Here is a 21,068-nt window from a genome sequence, read left to right on the forward strand (position 1 = left end):
AAGGATTGTGTAAAGTGTGAAAATAATGAGTTTAAAGATAAAGAGATGTGTTCTTATTTACTGGGATATTCCGTCACACAGAAGACAACGCTTTCAAAGTTTTTTTCAGCATCTTCACACTTTTTCAAACTCGGATCCAATTATCCTTCCTTTAAATATGGTATATTTGATGCTACTTGCTCACTATGCAGAAAATTCATCCCACTAAAAGCAACTGCCTTGTTTTCTTCAGTATTCCTGCTGTTTTCATGTATGCTCGAATTGCCCTTTATGATGGGTGCACACTGACACCTACTGCTTGAAGCAGAGACAACCCTGAAGGGTTTTCATACACACCACCCAATTCTGTTTTGCAAATTCAGACCACTGTGTCTGTGCAGGATCCTCTCCAGACAATGAAAACATTCCTCTGGGGGCCATTCACAGCCTCCAAATTACACTCCTGATTTGAAATGGAACAGATCACCTTCTCCCACTGAATATAAAGGGTGCTTAGTGAGACAGTCCTCCTAATTAACAGCATGGAATCAGGACTCTCCATTTCCCACAGCTCCACCTAATGACAGAGGTCCCTTAGCCTGAAATCTGCAAGGTAGCTGGGCAATAAGAACAAGGGGACCTTAGCAGCCTTGTATCTATTTTCAGCAAGGCTTATATGATGGACATCAACATGTATCCCATACCATAACAATTTGTAAAAGGGCCCTGCACTCCCGTGGGCTTTAGGACCTCTTACTGCATGGTCAGCCAAAGATGAAGCACTCAAAAGGAAGTCAAGCACCTTTCTGAGCAGACACTAAATCTACGACTAGTTGTTTCTGTTTCTTCAGAAAATGGACCTGAGAGCAAATACAGTAAAACATCTCACCCAATATACCACCGATGCTTGACTCGTATTATGCAAAAGGAGTTGTCTCATATAACAACTGTTAAAAGGGTAAACAGGCAGCTGCATTAAATACTCCTAACACGATATTAGTACTGCCAGAGAAAAGAAGTACTAAAACAGGTGAAACTGTTTTATGTCAATGCCTTGCCCTGAACTTCAGGGTATCAAATGCTTGTGACATCAGCTCTCATCCCAATTCCAGTTTAATGCTCTACATATCAACAAGAAAGCTCCACACATCAAAGCTTTTGTCCTTTTCCCCTTTAATATCACTCTGGCTTATCTCAGGATATACTTATTAGGAAACTACTCTGAAACCATCTACGTGACTCATATCAAATCTAAAGCAGATCCTCAAGCAGAAAGCATGCCTGTGGATTCCCTGTCTTTTAAAAACTCATTGCACATGTTGAGCAAAAGTGTGCTTACAGGGAATTAATCGCCTTTGCCAGATGCTGTTTAATTACCTGAAACTGCACACTGCTTCTCAGTACATATTACTCAGTGTAGCTGGCATTCAGATTCTTATAACAGAATTAAAAAATCCATAACACAGCTTCTTATATAACTCTCTCAACTCCCTTTCCCACAAGGCTTCATTACAAAACTTTTGGAACATAGATGCCCTTCAGGCACGACTCCCTAGAACAATCAATCATCCAGCAAGGTTTTCCTCTTCTTTCAACACTGCAGAAATCTCCTTGCCTGGTACTAAGTATAGCTGAGTAAACAAATTGTCTTACCAGGGAATACAGAAAGGGAAAGGACAAACCTGCTCAATAGCCAGTGAATGAATAAAACCACAGAACTCAGAGGAAACCACCTCGCACACTGATCAAACGCACCTCATCGTCCAAATGCCTACCAAGAGAAGGATTCAGCTACAAAATTTCTCATTACTTGCCTAAGTTTATTAATTGCCTGATTGTATCCATTTTTTTCTCTCACATACTTAACAAAACAATCCTTACCTTTGTCTAAAATACAGATGAAATACATGCACTCTAGTTTGTTTTTTTTATGGTAAATAGGCCCTCCCTGCTCTTTTCTCCATTTTGTAACAGTTTTTGCCTGCTTTTTAACCATCTTTATAAACCTAACACCATTTGAACACAAGTTACTGAAATCTTATGGGGCCTCATCTGAGTCTTGTAAAAGGGTATTCCTACCTCCCCCAAGTCTACTGAAAAAATGTACGTTATACATCCACAAATTTCTGCTTTAAGTGAAATTCATGACCATGGTTCTGTTCTTTTACACCAGTAGCTATTAAAGAAAAAAAAAATATATTCCAGCACACTTAAGGAACTCCACAAGCAATCTCTTTCCTCTTGTAGGAAAAAGACCTATAGATCTCAACCCTTCCCTGTCCATCTTTATGTTCTTAGATGAAGGCCTTTTTCTCTATATAGATGGCACGATATAAAGCATTTTGCTGAAATCAGATGATATATAATTTTTTTCTTCCTCTCTCTGGAAAGACTTATCAAAAATAATTTGATTGTGCTTGTATCACCTCTCTTAAACTTAGATCACATTTTGCCTCATTTACCACTTTTGTACCTTTAATGATTCTTTGTATCCTTACAGAGCAAGAGTGATGATTAGTTCTATGCTTGGTAATTACTTCCCACCCAAAAAAAAACAACCAGGCCCCCCCCCCCCCCCCAAAATCAAACCTACCACAACACCAAAAGACCAATCCAGAACCCTAAAAAAGTGCAATTTTAAAAAATAGTGTATTGGTGGCATCCTGACAGTTCTGACTTGAAGTTAAGACTTCAAGCATTTGTGTTGTTGTTAAAAATGACATCAAGAGAAATATTTCCATTGCTAGCTGACACGGTACAGTACAGCACCGTACAGAATCAAGTGTCTGTTCTTATCCTGGCAAAATTCATCAACTGGGAGACACAATCCTCCTTCAGCCTGGCAAAAACCACATACTGTGCAGTGTTTGGAAGATAAAGAGCTCTTGTTCCCATTTAACTAACTTGTTGCATTATCTATATGAAATTACTGTATAAACAGAGCAGTGGCCTAACTCTGGCTCTATACACACACTCCTGCTTCACTTGAAGTTGATTCACCTGTTCATGATACTTGAACAGTATGTCAGACTACGTAAGTGTGGCTGGTAGCAACACAAATAGATGTGACCATCATTCAACACTCAAAGTTGCACAGAAAACACGTGCCATACACACAAGTTCTCAAGTTATTCTATAGTTATTGTACACCATGAATTGCCCAAACAGAACTAGCTACCCTGCCAAATTAACTGCACCTGGCAACTCACCTCAGGAGTATACATTTCTAACTTGTGGCAGATAGAAGCAAAATCTGCAAGCTGCTAGCTTTATTTACAAGTAATTGTGTCTCAGCAGTGTTAGAAAAGATGCGAGCTTGGCCTGAAGCCTCACTTGCGAGGTGTGCTGCTCCCTCTCTGCTCTTACCAGCCACTTCACTTTCCAACTCTGTTTATTCTTGACTGTTGAAGAGATCCCTTCCTGGACCATTTTTCCATGATCCAGGAAAAAACTCAGAAGGACAATTTTATGCAGTAAGACAGATGGAAATGTAGTGAAAGCCTACAAATATCCGAAGGACACATACTGCAAGGAAGGAAAAAAAAAATATGGGGACTATTCTCAGTGGAAAGTCAGGATGAGAATCTAAATTGGGTAAAACGTGACAGAGTGATCTGTGCAGCTAGGAAATTATCTCCAAAAGGCAAAAGCAGAGCCTGCTTGGACAGTTTGGAGTTTCTGAAGCACAGATTAGTTAACCTCTGCACAAATACACTGCAGGGAATGATGGTGCTTTATCAGGAAGGCAGACAATACCATGCAACCAGGCTAGTCCATAAACAGTTCACTGACACACATTTCTGCAGTTTTAATGCAAGTCTCCACGTTAAGAGTACTCATGAAATGCACATTTTCTGTAGTTTATGTCACAAAAAATCTCTGAGAATGAGCCCAAGCTACACAGATAAAAAGGAATACATGCAAGAGAACTAACAAATAAGAGGGCACTGTAAGAATTACCAATCTCACTGCTCTCACCACGGGGACTTTTTATTTGTTTAAACTCCAACTAGAAGAACCCAATTATAATATCTGGCCGTTCTTCCTCTGCATCCCTTCACTGTTAATTGCCCTGGCTCTTGGACTTTCACTAAATAGAAATGAAAGCTCTGGGACTGAGTTGGCTACTGAAGTAAGCAGAGCAAACTTTCACTGATGTCAACAGAATTAGGCCACTTTTATAAGCAGTGACTTTGCCCTCCAGCTGGCAAAACAAGAAACACGATTTGTTCAAATGCAGTCAGACTGCCATTCCCTCCGGGCAGGCACACTCTGGACCCAGGCCCTCTCCTGCTTTTCCGGGCTGGCTGGGCTGCATCAGAGGAGTGGTTGCTGGATGGGCTGCTGACTCACCATCTGGTTCCTGGTTTCTTTCTGACCAGCACATGGTGCCAGTTCCTCAAAGCCCGTGGCAAAAATCTCTCCTGCGCCCACAGATTATAAGCTACTTAAAACAGGCATCTAAACTACTTAATGAAATGAAGAGAACAGGAAAAGAAAGCCCATCTTCTAATTAAGAATTGACAAGACTGGCACAAAAACTTTAACCTTGTCTTTAAATACAAAGTCTGCTGACATTATTTTTGTCTCTCTGAAGTCTCGTTCATCCCACTAGCTGAGCAATAATTATGAACTTAACATTAACCTTCAGTTTGATTAGTCTGTGCAGACTTTCTGGAATCACTCCCCGCATTTAATTCTAATAACAAGTCAATCTCGCTCAGAGAAATACATTAAAATAAATGAGTAAATACCTCACATAGAAGGGTGACATAGGCCGCTCATCTTCTTGGGAGCTAAAAACAAATAAAAAAATTTTAAAGTTAGTATGCAGCTCTGTCTTGTATCTGCAGTTCATTTACAGCAAGACATTCAGTCTGAAAAAAAAAAGTGATTATAAAAGTGAAGTAAATAAAAGAGATAATAAAAGTGAAACAGATTCATTTCTCAGTGTTCACAAGCGTGTAACAGTTCCACTGCTACACGGTCAGAAGTCGCTCCAGCTCAGCGGCTGTGCACAGCCTATTCCCATAGCAACAATAAAGCATTTCTGCCAGGAGAAACCACCCAAGCCTTTCGCTGTCTGCTGCTCAAGAATTAGACAACCTGCCTATCTAGTAAAGGTTAAGAAAAAAAAAAAAAGACATATTGAGAGACCAAAGAAGCAGTGATGGCTGTATGTATACATCTAAGAATTCCCTGGTATCGCCATTGCTGTTGAAAGCTGATTTGATGCTGCTGCAATCTGGCTCAACTGCAGAGGTGTGAAATGACCAAGACACAGGTCTGACTGTGGCAAGTCACGTCTGTATAAAACTGAATGGATCTGAAGAGAAAAGTGTGTTACTTGCGGACTTCAGAAAGCATCTCTTAGGCTTGAGATCAAGGGTTGCCACTGGCTGGCATGGAGCTACCCTGCCAAAACAGTACTTCAGCAGTCAACTGCTCTGTCTGAAGCAACCACTTTTTGTGTGGCCAGGTCAGTCTGTAGACAGATCAACTCCCTGATCCGGCTCATCCTGCAGCCACACATGCCTGTGCTGGCACAAGGGCAAGGATGAGTTGCTGAGGTGCTAAAGCTTAAAGGTGTAGGGGATTAAGTCAATTTTAGACCATTCTGCTATAAAAAGGGGTACAAACGAATTTCACCTAGTCATTCCAACCAAACAAATGGCTGGACTTACAGGGCATTTAAGCCCTTGTAGCTCTTCAGAGCAGGAAACTTGCTTTCCTCTAAGCACACAGGAAATGCCACTGAGGTCGATCTGTCCCCAAAGGATTTTTAATTGGGTCTGAAGAGCACAGTAAGTTTGGGAGAAAGGAAAAAAAAAGACGGGAAGCTGCATAAATTACTTTATACAAAAGCAGAAAGAATAACATTTCACAGGCACTGGAAACCACCCATTTCCCTACTGTTTTGCTGCTGCTTTAGAAGTCTGGGACTGTGGAGTGCCCAGCAATTTACCACGAGCAGTCGGTAACTGACATCAACAGGGAGGCCCGGGGCACTGGCATGCTGTGAAGGTGCTCATCATTTTTAAGTGTAATCAGAGGATGAGAGAATATTCATAAATGCTCTGGGTAAGATGAACTCAGCTTCATACTCAAGTCACTTGGGGGCTTTGATTGCCTTGAAACCCTAACCAGCTTCAACAGTGATCCGAAGAAGATCAAACTTGACTAACTTTTGAGAGCCCAGCCTGAAACCATCAGTCTCTCAACTTTTAAAGAATTTTATTTATCAGTTTAGAAAAAGCTTCTCTAAGCGCAGAATAAAAACGAAAGGGCTCCGTGGGTTTTGTGACTAGGAGGTCAAATAATCACACCCCCGTTCTGCAGCTTGCGCTGGAGTCAGAAGGAAGCTGTCGAAGCAAGACAAGCTGCAACTGGCCTGGAGCCAGGTAAGCACTGTGCTCTTACAGCGAGTATAGCCAGAGGCAGACTTCACTGTGGCTTATTTTGAACTCTGACAATGTTATAACAGATCCACAAATATGAACACCAAATTTATCCAGGGGGAAGGGAGGAGGCAAGGAATCAGGAAGACCGGGAAGGCGGACAGACGGAGCACAAGCAAGCGAGCAGAGCAGAAACCTCACAGGGGCTACCTCTGCATCGCTCTGACTCCCCGCTACAGCGTGCGGACAGTTGTACAGAGACAGCTGGAATCACCTACAGAAAAGACTCTCCCACTCACTGTGACAGCACGTCACACTGGCAGCCTGCTGGGAGCCTGAAACACAGATTCAAGGGGAACACAAAACACCACAGAGCGGAAGGAAGAGAAGTGGCTTCCGAACTCGGTGCGGTCTGCCAAAGCTTACAGTGCCTCTGTAACACAACAGTGACTGGGCAGTTTTCTGCAGCTCCCTGAGAAGACCGAGAGCGTGGCTGCCGCTGGAAACCGTGATGCCACTTCCAGAAGTCCCCCTTCGGCTGCTTGAGCTCCAGGTGGTTGCTGCTGAGTGAGCCCTCCTCTGCTGTCAGACCGAGCGGGCCTGTGGAGGTGTGCGAAGCAGGCCGAAGGCTCCTGCCCGCAGCCAGCGAGGCAGCGCAGAGGCCTGCCTGCGGACCGAGGTACGCCCAGAGGGTCTTTGTGAGGAACGGCTACGGCTTTCAGACAGCCTAGGAAAAGTGAAAAGACACGTGGAAAGGTGCCTCAGGGCTGCTTTCCAGAAGGCGACCTGCAGTGAACGCACGGGTAAGAATCTCTTCCAGGGACGGACTCCCCCCCCCGACGGCATCCACTATCTCTCAGTTCATAGGCTTCAGTTGATTTCCTTATTTAGAATTTGCAGAATACTCTTTTTAATACAGCATTTATTAAGAAAGTTTATGACATAATGGCTGTCCTTATAAACTGAACACGGGCAAGTCCCAATGGCACACACAAAGCATGAAAAATAAACCGTGTGTGGAGAAAAGTCCACAGTGCCATCAGGATCTCTGTGCATCAACACAACTTCAAACAACACAAAATGCTGTTTCAGGTACAAGTGACAGTTGTCAAATCCATAGCAAACATCCTTTCTTTTCCTTATCTCATGATTTGCAAGTAACTTTGAGGTCACAGAAGCACTGTGATACTGAAAAAGCCCAAATAACTTTCTTATATTCATACTCCCAACTAGTAGCCTTAACAGACCATATGCAGTAGTTGTATTCACCAGACTCCGAAATCTCATGCACTTCCTTTTTTTCCACAGCAGCTCTGATATGATCACTGCTCCACAAGTTTAAGTGTTATACATCCGTACAAAAAATCATTATCCACTCATACAAACCGAGGAACAAAAAAAATGCTTTTAAGAATATTAGCTGGGGGTTGGGAATACGGAAGAAAGAAACTCAACAGACGACAGAAACCAAATACCAATCTCATTTAGATTACCACATTTCAAAATTTCACATAGTTAACAATGATTACAGGTGTGTATAATCTCTTTTATCCTGTAGTGCTTTACGTTTTTACACATGCAGCATGGATATGTAGCTGCATCTGGGATGAAGAGATTCAAGCTAACCACCGCAGAGACTTTTGAAAAAACATAAAATCTTTTAACTTTAAGAAGAAGATCTGCATCTGAGCAAAGCAGGTTATCCATTTCCCCCTTCCCAATCATTAGCAACAACATACTCGAAGCATCTTTCCCTAACTTCATCCACCTTAGTCAACTCACCTATGCAAGACGGAAGATGAAAGCTGTGTAAATTATGAACAGATTTGAACCAGCTATTCCACATAATTCTGAATCCCTCAAATGAGATGTTAGACCACCAGGCCCTACTGCACTCACAGAGCACACAAGGATTCTATTTTGATTAAAATACTTTATGAAATACTTAGGTATTGATAAGATAATACACTGCCGTGCTTATGTTATGCACAAAAGCACAGTTTAATGAAAGAAATAGAAATTCTGTGAAAGGTTTTAAACCTTTATACACCTCATCACATGATTTGTGACATAAAAGAGACAGGCAAGCAAGCAAGAATGTACAAGATATGAATCATAAGTGATCATCAGTTGATATTACACAATAAACAGGGTAGAAGTTGGTTTAAAACCTTCCACGCAGTACTCTTACTCACTATCACTCACACTATGCTTATTAAAAAAAACAACTGCTTGCTTATTTTTAAAACACCTTGCACTGAAGGGGGTTTATTAGTACTGCTAGGAAGCCCTTTCCACCACATATCACATCCTTTCTAAAGGAAATGCTGTCATTAAGATATGCTATACATTCACCTGCACTGTACTTATGCTCCATATTTCCTCTTTGGTTAAAGGGACCTTTGCAGAAAGAATTTCATACCTGGCACAGCAACCTGGCAAACCAAGTCAGTTGCCCACAATAAGGAAGAGACAAGTCATTTCCAAAGTGCATCTCCTATACAGTCTAAATTTCTACCCAGGAAAGAAGTTACCCATTTGGGAAGCAGGTTTAATAACAAATTATATATTTTTATACCCTCAAAGTTTTGTCTAGGTTTTACATACTGTTTTATGGCCAGAAGTCACTGAATGTACTTGAGAAAGGATAAAATAATTAAAAAACAAAACAAAACAGATACTTAATCAAATGGCACTGATAACCTGACCAAGCAAGTGAGGACCAAATATAGCCATCTCTTTCTTCTTAGACACATATATAGCTCTGCTAAATGAAGGGATTAAACAGAAATTGCTCTTCATGTAATACCTGGGAGAGCAATTTCTCATACTCCTGTGGATACCTAAAAATCTGCTGCTCTTTTAAAACACTGTCTTCTTGAAAAAAAATAAAAAACTTGCTAAGGTGGAAAAAACAAACAAACAAACAAACAAACCCAACCTTTTTTCTTTGTTAGTTTATTTTAGTGCTAGAGTTCATTGTGTTTGTGATCCCCAGTGAGCTAACAGAAACGTTTGTCAGACTGGAAAGAATGCCACTCTCACCCCTAGTTAGTTTGGCATGACTTAGTATTGTAACGCACATGTATTTTACATCACCCATGCAAGGCAGTCTTTGTGTCTCTAAAGATGGAAACATGAAAGCTTCGGTGAAGTCTAATGGTTAAACAATAAATTTTCAACATGGAACCACCGTTACCTTTTTTTTCCCCTCCCTTTTGTAACAGGAGTGTTGCAGGCAACCATTCACCACCCCATCACATTCTCAAATATGCAATGATTGTTTTCCTTTTTTTGTGTGTGTGTGTCTCATAATGACCTTCCGAAAAAGTAAGGGAGCTGTTTGTTGAGCCCACTCCAGAACTGAAGCTGTAAAACACCCATTTAGACCGATAGTTCCTGATTTATTTACATGCATATGGGATACCCTAGCACTACTTTGCTCCAGCCCCCTTGCTGGCTTGAACTCTCACCACAAGTCAGAGAGTGGCTCTGAGCCCTTCCCAAAGAGCTCAGTCCCAAACAAGGCTGTTTGACCTGCTGAGAGCCAAGTCTTAAAGATTTAGGGCCACCAAACCTGTCTCTGAAACAGAGACACCAGTGGACTTTCCTTCCCATTTCACTCATACAGCTTTACAAGTACAGTGTTTGGAGAGGGCCTTATTGACTTTTTATAAATCTTTTTTTTTTTTTTTTAAAAAAAAAAGGTTTTCATAGTCCTGTTTTATTTGTTCTTAATTATCAGGAGTGCTTCTGTCCTGGTTTCCTGGCACTGCATTACTTCATTGTAAAGCAAATACTGCTTTCCTACTGCACATCTCTTTTCGAAAGTTAAATGGGACATTTCGTTGCTTAAAATAATGCGTTATTTTTTACAGTCATGAAAATGTACTTTGACTCAAGTGTCAACATTTTGCACCAGAGACGAAGGGCTGACACACTGGCGGGATCATGCTGCTCAGCCAAGGTCATGTTTTCGTGTAGCCTTGCCATAGGCTCTATTTGTTCTGCCCTCAAAACTTAGATAAAGGAATGGCTCTTTCTACTGCACCACGTCTATTCTGGACTTCAAAAGAAATTAATTATTTTTTAGTGAGAACACTTTTTTTTCAGGCAATGAGATTTCTGCTCCTAATTTTAACACAGTCAAACAAAAAGCCACTGAAAATTCAGTGCCATCAAATTACTAAGAATATAAAAAATTGATGCAGCTTCTGGGTGTAGAAAAAGAAAGGCTAAGCTTGGGTGACTTTTTAAAACTTGAAACTTTTTGCCCTCTTTTCTTCTCACCATTCAGAACCGTAATGCCATCTTGCATTAAAAGATGTGCCATTTTTGCAACTGAAAAGGATTTTAATAATATTATTGATTTACTAATATCAACATTAATGGCACTAAAAACAGCTTCAAGGAATACACAATTCTGAGGCCAACGTAGTGCTTTTTGCTGAATTTCCTGACTTATTCATGCATTTTTCAGCATTTATTTTTCTTCCCCAAGTTACTTCCCCATAAAAGTTATTTCAAGCTTGTGACAAATGCAAGATTGAAACTGTCATGAAAATGTATTGCATACTTAATTTCTCAGTAGTGTGATTTACTCATAGTTTGTCCTTAACAGCACTGGGTAAAAGGTAATGTTTGTGCATGTGAGAAATAGCAGGCAATATAAGTTCCTTCTTTCAAATAAAGTAAGTGCTGAGGTATGTCAGGCAAAAGAAGAAATAATATTGTCCTTAATGAAAGAGTAACCATAAATGTAATCTAACACAATAACACTGCGGTGATACATCGGTCATCATTAAAAGCAGCACTTGCCATCACCCGTTGAGCAATGCCCCCCTTGCTCTATACCCTTAACCAGAGAAAGAGGAATGCACTATATAGGAACTGTTGGGTAGCACTACGAAATACATGTTTAATAGCCATTTCTCTGTGAGAGTTATTTCCATGAAAACGTTTTCATTTTACCTAAAGAGTAACTTTTATGGTCAAAAAAAGTGTCTTTTCTGATATTTATCTCCAGTCTTCCAGTAGTTACATTTATACCCAACCATGTTTTAAAACATGGAATAAAGTTACACTCGTGCTTAAGTACCTGCTTAAGCTACTCATTAAATGAGTCAAATGTCAAATATTAGACTTATAAGCCAGTATATTTATTCTGAACTTGCATACACTGCAAAACATCTTGAATAACTCACATGGGGGTGGATTGGTATTGATTTTAATACTAATCTCCAAAGGATCCTTCCATCTTCCCCACACTTCTTTAATCAATGTTTTTCCTAGAGGTCTCTCTACTGAGTTATATCTTAAGCCTGAGAGATCATAGCGTGTAGCAATGTGGCTTCAGGGCAGTAGAAAGTGACCTCTCTGTGAGAGAGTTCCCCACTAATCTTCCAAAAAGCATGGGCTTCTGTGTCCTGTTTTAACTGGCGTTCACAACGTCAATATTACTATTTTCTACGGATAAACGGAGGTGAATATGAAGGAGCACTCTGTCACACGTCTGAGGAATGTGTACTATTTATTATTCTGTTTGCCACAGCAAAGGTTAAAGCATGAGTACCCAAGCCTTTTAATTCTAAGAAAAGCTAACATTCAGTACAGCCATACACACTGGGAATACACTGCATTATCCACAGGCATAACTCTGTGCAGTCTGTATATGAGGGGGCAGCAAGATTAGGGCAAAAAGCCTGAACTGAAAAAAAAAAAGGGACGCTAAACACATTTTACATACATCCTCCCACTTTGAAGAAACATCAGGGAAGTACAGGCTACCCCACGGTAAGATTTAATGGGCTAAACTTCTAGCTGATAAATGTCACTACAAGCAAGAGGCTGACTTTACATTTATATTCACATATCTGAATCCAAGAGAACCCTCGAGAGTTTAATTTTGTATAATTATTTTCTACTTGCTATCCTCCTGGGTTGCAAATATGTTTATCTTTTTATAAAATGACGTCAATGTTAAACAGCTTGCTTTTGTTGTTTTACTTCTTAAACTAGTTGGGGCTTATTATGAAAGACAGGGCAGCGTCTTTTCTTCTAGTTGTGGCTTGGCAACAGTCCTTACTAGGATAAAACTCGAAAATGGGTCAGAAAGAGGCAGAAGACGTGTACCAGCCCAAGTCTCACCTTTTCACAGAATGTAACAGGGTGAAGTTGCATAATGCACACATACCTGTTGCATTATAATCATGAAGGGCTGTTACCAGGTAACCTGCAATTTCTGTTTCAGGATTGTTTGTTAAGAGCTTGCAGGCTTCAAATAAAGTTATCTAGGAGCCCAGTTTTTCAATAAATATTCACATTTTCTTGCTTAATCAGGTAGACACCATGAAACACTAAAGAAAACGTCCACGTCAGTTTCCTTTTTCAGTCAGAGGCCCATCTACTGCCCACTTTGTGGTACCCAAGAAAACTTCCACATGCTTCTACATGCATCAAAGTCGAAGCCGTGAGAAGACAGAGCACTCAACGGATCAAACGCGAGCCTGGAAGGCCAAAAAGTTATATAACATTTTGTGATAGGCTATGGCTATGAATTCAGGAAGACAAGAACCACAGGTTTCAATTTCTCTTAATTCCTGACCAGTGAAAAAAAAGAACAAAAAACAAACACACCTGATAAATTTTCCCTACTCTCAAAGGGGGATGTTCCAGAACATACTTCATTCGTGTTTGTGAAACACTCCAGCTACCTTGGATGGAAAGTGATAACAAAGTCCAAAGGATCAGACTTATTTACAATACAACTTTACATACAGAAGCACTCACTAATCTGTTAAAGACAACAAGGCCACCATTAAAAAAAAAAAAAAAAAGGAAGAAAATGCAGTGGAACAGAAATGTGGGTAAAATACTCAGTATTTGTGAAAGACTCCAAGGAAACAAGCTAGTAATGTAAATTAAACAAACCCAATGTGGCTGCAAGCGAGACAGTCCATGCAGACAACTGCTGCTGTACAGATTAGAAATAGAAGGGAGTGTGACTGCTCCACCAGATACGCATCTAAAAATATTTGTGATGGCTTCTTTTTTGCTCATCGTTGATTTGTTTCAGCAAAGTGCAAAGCAAAGGAGGCCACTGATCACAAACAACGCCTAAGTGTGTACTTTGATTTCTTATCTCCTATGGAAACTGACAGCTGCAATTGGCGAAGGCGGACACAGGTTTCAGCTTCACACGACTTTTGTTAAATGTGCAGCACACTGAGCTAGAGGAAATGAATTCAAACGCACTTGAGTAGTATTAGTAATGCTCTAACTAGGAATCTACATTATTAAACTAAGCTCACGCCATTCAGAAAACAGATTAACCTATTAGTAATAAGAGAGACAATCACTGGTGGATAGGTTGTTGGAAAATCATGACTGCAACCAGCCTGCCATTTACAAGTGCCCTTTGGGCAATGTAGCACATAGTGCAGCACAGGGATCAACACATTTGGCCTTCTGTCTCTTCCCATGCAATGAAACATAACCCTGAAGTCCCTATTGTCACTCCCTTGCAGCAGGCCACCATATCCCTTCATGTGCCATTCCACAGACATCTATATATAGAATAAAATGACACAGTATAGTACATACGGCTCTATGCAAGCCCATTATATGATTCTTTTTGAAGACAGACTTACATCTTCCAGATCCATGGTAGATACAATACTTGGCCGTTCTCATAACAAATAATATTTTATCATCGCAGCTTCTTAAACAGCAGCATTCCCACCTTCCCCAACCTCCGCACACCAACCACGCAGAGATGCAGTCGCAGCACTTCAGCACACGAGGGTTCCTGTGGCAGGCACAGCACGGCCAGCTTGTAGCTGAGATCATGGTGCCCAGAGGGCACCAACACCAGGGAGCTGACCCGCACAGGAAGGGAACCAAGTACGATTACTACTGACAGCACATCCACTTTCTTGAAAGGGCTGGATGGATGCTTACAGCTTGGGAACATGTCCTAAGCAGCGGCACCTGGAGGCTGCCACTTGTTTGCTTTAGACCCAGGCAACACTGCCAGTTGCCAATACCCTCAGCTGGAATAGCAGCAGTATACTGTCTGCCTCAAGGGAACCACAACCATTGGCAGAGATCACCTTTCCTGAAGCAGAAGGAAATCCATAAAGCCAGCAAGACCCTCCTCAACAGCAGGAAATATGCACTAAGAATGAAGGAGACAATGTTCAAAGGAAAAGAACGGGGAAAATAGGTGCAACCTGGAGAATACTGTAAAGGGATTTGGGAGTCTGTGTTTACCTGCCCCTACCTCCATGGGAAACGAGTTGCTAAAAGTACGGCGTATATATACTAAAAATAAATCAATGAGCAAAGAATACAGAAATTTGTAAATATTTTTAACTGCAAAATTCAAATAATACCATACCATGCTCTAGGTTTAACAGGAGTTTTAAGAACAATCTGCAAAGTACAGAGTGCATTTCTAACTGATTGAGAGTTAATCTTTTTAACAAAAAAAACCCCAAGGGGTCTAGTTAAGGCTACCCCGTGAAACCTGTCTTCCCCTGGGGTGAATACGTGTAGTCGGGAGCGCAGTAACAACCACTTGTTCTGACTTTGGCTATGATAGGCAGATCCTCCGGAACACAAAAAGGTTAAAAATACTATGTGAGACTGTTCCTTCAAATAGAAACGATGTGCTATGACTACTTCTTTAAGACATTCAAACCGTATTTCTGTTTCTCTGCAGTCATCAACATGGAACCTTGCAACTGCATTACTGCAAAACAGCCCTCCTCTGCATCCCTCTGCGGAGGACACCGTGCTACATCAAGACAGTAACAGTTTGGACAGCAATTTCAGTTATTCTTTTATTGCGTCCGAGTAAACAGCAACTTCACAGCTTCTGCTGAAGCAGCACCGCCATGGTGCTGAAAAGGCACACGAAGTTATTTATTGTTTTGTGGATTACATAAACATCAGTATTTGCTCCAATACAATAAGGATAAGGAGGCATGCGTAATTTTGAGAACTGAAAGAGCAAAAAAATTAAATAAAAAATTAATGACCGGGTAAAAGGACTGTGTACGTGTACCCCTCCGGTGGGTTTGTGCAGCGCCGTTTGCAGGCTCGCTGCAGTCACCCCGCGATGCTGTGGCACGGGCACATGCCAGCACAGGTACCCGCTCGCAGCTGGTGCTGAAGAGAGGCGTGTCTCGGCACCGCGGAAACAAAACAGCCCCTGCTTCTGGAAACTAAACCTCTCCGCCGTGCTTTCCAGGCAAGGGCAGACCTCGCAGGCAGACAGCGGACACCCGGGCATCGCCCCGACCCCCGTCTCCGCACGGACACCCCCCAGCTCCCCGTTAAAGGACCGAGTCCCCCGGGCGCGGCCGGCCCGGAGCCCGGCTCCTCCGCTGCGGGGACGGGAGCCCCGCGGAGCCCCGCGCTGCCGGGGAGCGCCAGCCCGCCCCCGGCGGCCACGTACCTCTGCAGAGGCATGACTTCGCAGGCCATGCTGGCCATGGGGCCGCTGCCGCCGCGCCCTGCTGCTGTGCTGCGCTGCGCTGTGCTCTGCCCGCCCGCAGCGCCTCGCCTCGGGGAGCCGGCGGCGCGGCCCGGCCCCGGGGAGGAGCGAGGGGCCGCGGGTTGGCGCTCACGGCGACCCGCCCCGCCGCTGAGGGGCCGAGGGAGGCCGGCTCGCCAGCCCTGCCCCGGGAGGGGAAGGCGAGGCGGAGCGGCGACCCCCGCGCCTCAGGGCCGGGCCGCCTTGCGGCTGCGGAGGGAGGGAGGCAGAGAGGGAGGGCTGCCGGTGAGGCGGCCCTGGGTGCAGGCCCCTTCCCTGGGGAGAGGTGTGCCGGGCGCCAGAAGTTCGCCGCGACACAAACACCTTGTCCCCGAGGGGGATAAGCTGCTCACGCTGATCCAAAAGGGTGTATCTGGCAGCTTGGGTTATGCCCTGTTGTCCAAATGGCAGAAAGCAAACCAGCAAACGCCTCCGTGGTCTGCCGTGCCTGTGCCCCCATGCAGATTTTATACGTACAGAGTAAGTGCAAAGGAAAACAAAACCATACACACTTTAATAAAAAAAACTGTTATGATGTCAAGTTGTTTTCAATCTGCAAGAAACGCCACAAGCTGCAGCCTAATTACCACAGGATACCCTTCCACAAAAACACCACACGAGGTCTCGTATATCAATTCTAGTAACCATTACCCCCCACACACCTTGTCTGTGTAAATGCCACCGGGGTGGGACAACCAAACGCCCACAACCTGCCTGCAGCGGCACCGGTGCTCCCCAGGGAGAGCAGGATGCCCATGGGCTCAGCATCCAGCACGCACCGAGCCACTCGCTCACCTTTGGCACGTTGTATGTCTACAGGGCCTGCGAATTCACCATCCCTTTGCCTTGCAGTAGGCACTACTGGGGTTCAAATGGTTTATGCAGTAGTAAGCTGATCAGTCCAGATGCACCGGGAGGAGGAATATATGAGAATTATTATTATTATTATTATTTTTTTAACCATTTGAAATGAAGAGATGGTGTCGTAGAAGCAGAACTAACTTACTTTGTTGATGTTCCCTGGGGGTGGCCCACCCTCGAGAACTACTGCCTCTGTATCTGTGACTCCTGACCAAACACTGCTCTCATTCAATCAGTCAGACCATTTTAGAGATTTGGGACTGGGAACTGTGGTAACAAAAGAACACTACACAATGGTGTGCCACTTTAAAGTTTTTTCATAACACAGCAGTCTTGGAAAACACACAGTACGAAATCTGTAAGAAGGTCTTGCACTGAAACTTTTTATGGATGCTGAAGGCTCATAAGCAAAGTTTTGTCTTTAACCTCCACACTTCATCTGCCCAGAACATCTAAGGAATCATCAACTTCCTCCAGCATCAGGCACACGCTGCTGCCCTAGCTGTGAACAACGTTACCATTGTGAGATGGAAAAAGGGAGACTCTCAAACTGATGAAGGGGCATAAGAGAATGGAGCCTTTCAACGTTTTAGGCACTAAAAACCTAACGGCTAATTCCCAGAGAGCCATACTTGCCAATCTTCTAAAATTCAAGCCAATATTAAAAGCACACTCACCTTCAACCCTAGGCCAGGGAAGACTAGCACTGGTTTGGGTGAAAACTGCGCCAAGAGCTAGGTATCTGTATGTTTATGACTTCCATACAGATGTAGGTAATATGAACTATGTGTGAGCCACGCCAGCTTTCTGGAGAAACAGCAGACACTCAAGGGTTAGCAGGAGGATATCAGACATTTTGCAGGGATGCCTGAAAGATCTTGACCTTTCTTGGCAGGAGGCAGGAGCATTCTGTATCTTAAACACAAAAGCAGTGGGCAGCTGCAGCCTCGGAAAGCAGTGGCATGGAGTAGAAACAGAGAGGTCAACTGAGAAGTGGCTCTGCTTCAGTATGCTGAACTGTTTAATATTTGCTCCTGTCAGCAGGCTCGCTGGAAGAAGTGCATTAGTAATGCTTCTGCCCATTGCCTCAGCACAAGCCTGTTTGGCTGTGCCGCAGTCACGCCAGGCACAGCACAGGGCCCCTTTTTAGGAAAGTCAGCAGTGCTGATAAAGCACTCTGCCATCACGGATCTGGCCTGCTCTTATCTGTGTCAATTAAATGAGTATCTTGATGACTTCCTGTTAAATGTGCTATATACGCTCTTAAGCAACGAAAATCGTGCAAGAAAGATTTTACTCTGGTACACAAGCTGCTGCAGCGCGAAACAAAAGCACCTTGTATTGTTTCACAGTTTGACTATAAATGAATTTGTCCCTTCCTGGTCAGTCTTTTTTTAACACATGCACAGTTATTCATGGCTTATTACACTTCTATAAGCTGAATGTTGTCATCAGGTTGCCAATAAAAAAATAAATTTTTCCCCATTTAATGAAGGGCCTATCTGCGTGGGGATGAAGTCCTGGTTCTCCAGAGCAACTTGCTGAATAACACAAAGTGGAATAACTCATAATAGCTGTTGAGGTTGAAGCTTATATCCTCGCTATTTTGTTGCAACTTTCCGGTGACTTGCCTGTATAAATGAGCTGGAACGTACTAACATTCACAACAAAGAATTCACTAACAAAAAGAGACACTGTCATAGCCAGAAAGATTAATTCATGAATTAGCATCAGTAAGAAGGTCAACTGCTGGCACTTTGCTAAAATCAACCAGATGCCTTGGGAGAACACTGAAGCTGACCAGTGCATCCTGTGCCATCAAACTCTTCAGACCCATCTCCTGTTTCTGTTCTCTGCTTTTGGAATCCCCTGGATGGGCTGTCAGTTTTCTCCTCTCCTTCCTCATCTGCATCTTTAATATTGCCAAAAACATCATGACAAAGAAGAAGTATCCTAGCTCACCTTTCCCTGCACACCCACTGGCATGCAACTTCAATGCCCACTAAGAACAAGGAGACAAGTGCTAGCACTGCTGGTTTCCCAACGTTTGAATTATTTCCAGAATAGCTGCAGATATTGCAATGAAAGGTTTTGACATGGAGAAGCATCAAAGGGAGGGAAAATTTAAGAAGTACTTTGGGGCACAGAGGCCAATCACCTGTGAGAGCAGTGCTACCTGCTACACACACAGCAGGAGGTGGCCTGAAGGTGCACGTCACCTTGCTTCGGTGTGCATTATTGCAATAGGCCCTATGAATCTGTCACTTTGCTAAACCAGCACAGAACTCCTTAATTCTTCATCTGCCCTGTCCATGTGTACCAAGAGCAATGTATTTGCGGTACACATTAGGCAGACAAAAGCTGCCAGAATACTGAAGTCTTATCTCCAAACAATTCCACTTCCTTCTCACGGATGTTTTTATGTTAAAGCCAACTTGCTATTTGGCAGAGGTAAAGATTTCTAATCGTACACCTGCCCTTTTACACCCTTCCTAACTGAATTCAAACTGGATTATCACATACAAAACCTGGGATTATGCAACATTTTGTTTTGGATTTGGTTGTACCTGTTGAATCTGTTCTCCCATGTTAAACATGGGAAATAAAACCTCTTCTGCAGGTTGTATACTATTCTTACGTCCCTATTGCTTGCTCAGAAAGGCCAAACTCATTTGTTGGCAGCAACAATGCACTGCAGTGGCTATTTATGGAACCACAAAACAAACATGTAGAGAATACACCCACATACCCTTCTCCCTCCATCCTCACTGGAGACTTTAAACCCAGACTCATCCCAACCATGTATCACTAAATGCTTAAAATGAAAAGAAGCAACCATTCCCAGCTATCCAGTCCTCACCCTACTAAAGAAGTGCATGCTCCGTAAAATATGGTAATCATGGGGAAAAAAAATCCTCTCAGCATAGGCACAGCATCCTCTCCACTGGCTCTGTGCTCTCTAGTATATTGCGAATATTTCAGGAAAACATAACAAATAAAAGTGATGAAACCCCTTAAAATACCAAGATATGCCACTACACTTCAGCACCTGGGCAAGGCACCACCTGGGTTCACACTATTTGATTTGCAAATTTATTACTGAGATTCAAGAAAGAAAAAAAAAACACTGTCTGGAACTAAATATGAATAATCACTTTTCTCCTCTGTCATCAATGAATCAATCTACATTTGGAAGGGAAGTGTCCTGTCAATCATCATTATAGACATGCTTTCTCCTCTTTCTTTCCTTTCCATACTTAGCTGCACAACAAGTAATTTTCTCAGCGCATAAAGCAACAAGATGACCTGTGGCCAGCACAGCAGCATAAGATAGGGGATACAACTGATCTAGTTAATAGATTTTATGAGGATGTTGCTGTGTCGACCTCCTGAGAAGCAGTTATCCTTTGCCTTACTGCACTGTCATACACAAATTAGATACTATTTAAAGAAAAAAAGATTTGTCTGGTCTGATAAAATCTTAAGGTATTTAAGATGATGGAGTTCTGCTCAATGCCATCAATGTATTACCACAGTATTTACTAAGTTATATAATAATTTCACCCTGGAAGAAACATGAAATGCAAAGCAAAGATATAAGCACATCTTAATCTGGCTGAAAATTAAAGAATGTACTTTTCAAAACACCACCAATACAAATTTTAAAATGCCATTATTTATGTACACATACTTGCATTTATACGCACATTTTTCTCTTAAGACTATCTGTGCATATAAACAACAGCAATTGCAAATGAAAAATACCCTGGAAAACTTCCTGCAGGCCAGAAGATTTGTGTGCACACATGGAATAAGCAGGACACAAGTAAATAGAAACCATATTTGGGAACTGTAGCTCTTCATGTCCAAACAAAGCAGACAGATCATTAAATAGACTGTTCAAAAGAGCATATACTGGAAAAAAGAACAGAAATGGGAATAAAGAGTATCTAATATGTCAAAAATGTTATTTAGCTAAAGGGGAATCCTCAGAAAGTGCATGAGTACTAACTGGATTTCCAAGGCTGGTACTCAGCCCTGTGTTGCTTAATAATTTTATCAGTGATCTGAATGGAAACATAAAATAGTACTGGTGGTTCTGTTTGCATGCTGTGTGCAAGCAAGCATTACAAGCTTCAATATATGAGTCAAATCTGGGATTAAGAGCACCCAACATTATCTGCAGGTTCTACTGGGGGATGCAAAGTCACTCTAGAGCAGCACCTCCATACAAGCTCTGAGTGAATACGAGGCTAAAGAAATTAACATAATCCACGGATGTATCAACATGG

At 42.4% G+C, this 21,068-nt stretch overlaps 1 protein-coding gene across 9 annotated transcripts in view; it reads right to left on the reverse strand.

Annotated features, from left to right (window-relative positions):
- Positions 1–21,068, reverse strand: part of FAM13A (family with sequence similarity 13 member A) — a 137,566-nt gene that overhangs the window by 50,197 nt on the left and 66,301 nt on the right. For 8 of the 9 annotated variants that reach the window (XM_048052161.2, XM_048052159.2, XM_048052154.2 and 5 more), the window contains one exon: positions 4,734–4,775. In XM_048052161.2, the coding sequence (XP_047908118.2) occupies positions 4,734–4,775 (42 nt within the window). Of the gene's footprint in view, positions 1–4,733; positions 4,776–15,837; positions 15,985–21,068 lie in introns of those variants that run through there. The other variant, XM_048052163.2, reaches the window with a different exon arrangement.

The sequence above is a fragment of the Anser cygnoides genome, chromosome 4 (assembly GCF_040182565.1).
Source record: "Anser cygnoides isolate HZ-2024a breed goose chromosome 4, Taihu_goose_T2T_genome, whole genome shotgun sequence".
Taxonomy (NCBI): domain Eukaryota; kingdom Metazoa; phylum Chordata; class Aves; order Anseriformes; family Anatidae; genus Anser; species Anser cygnoides.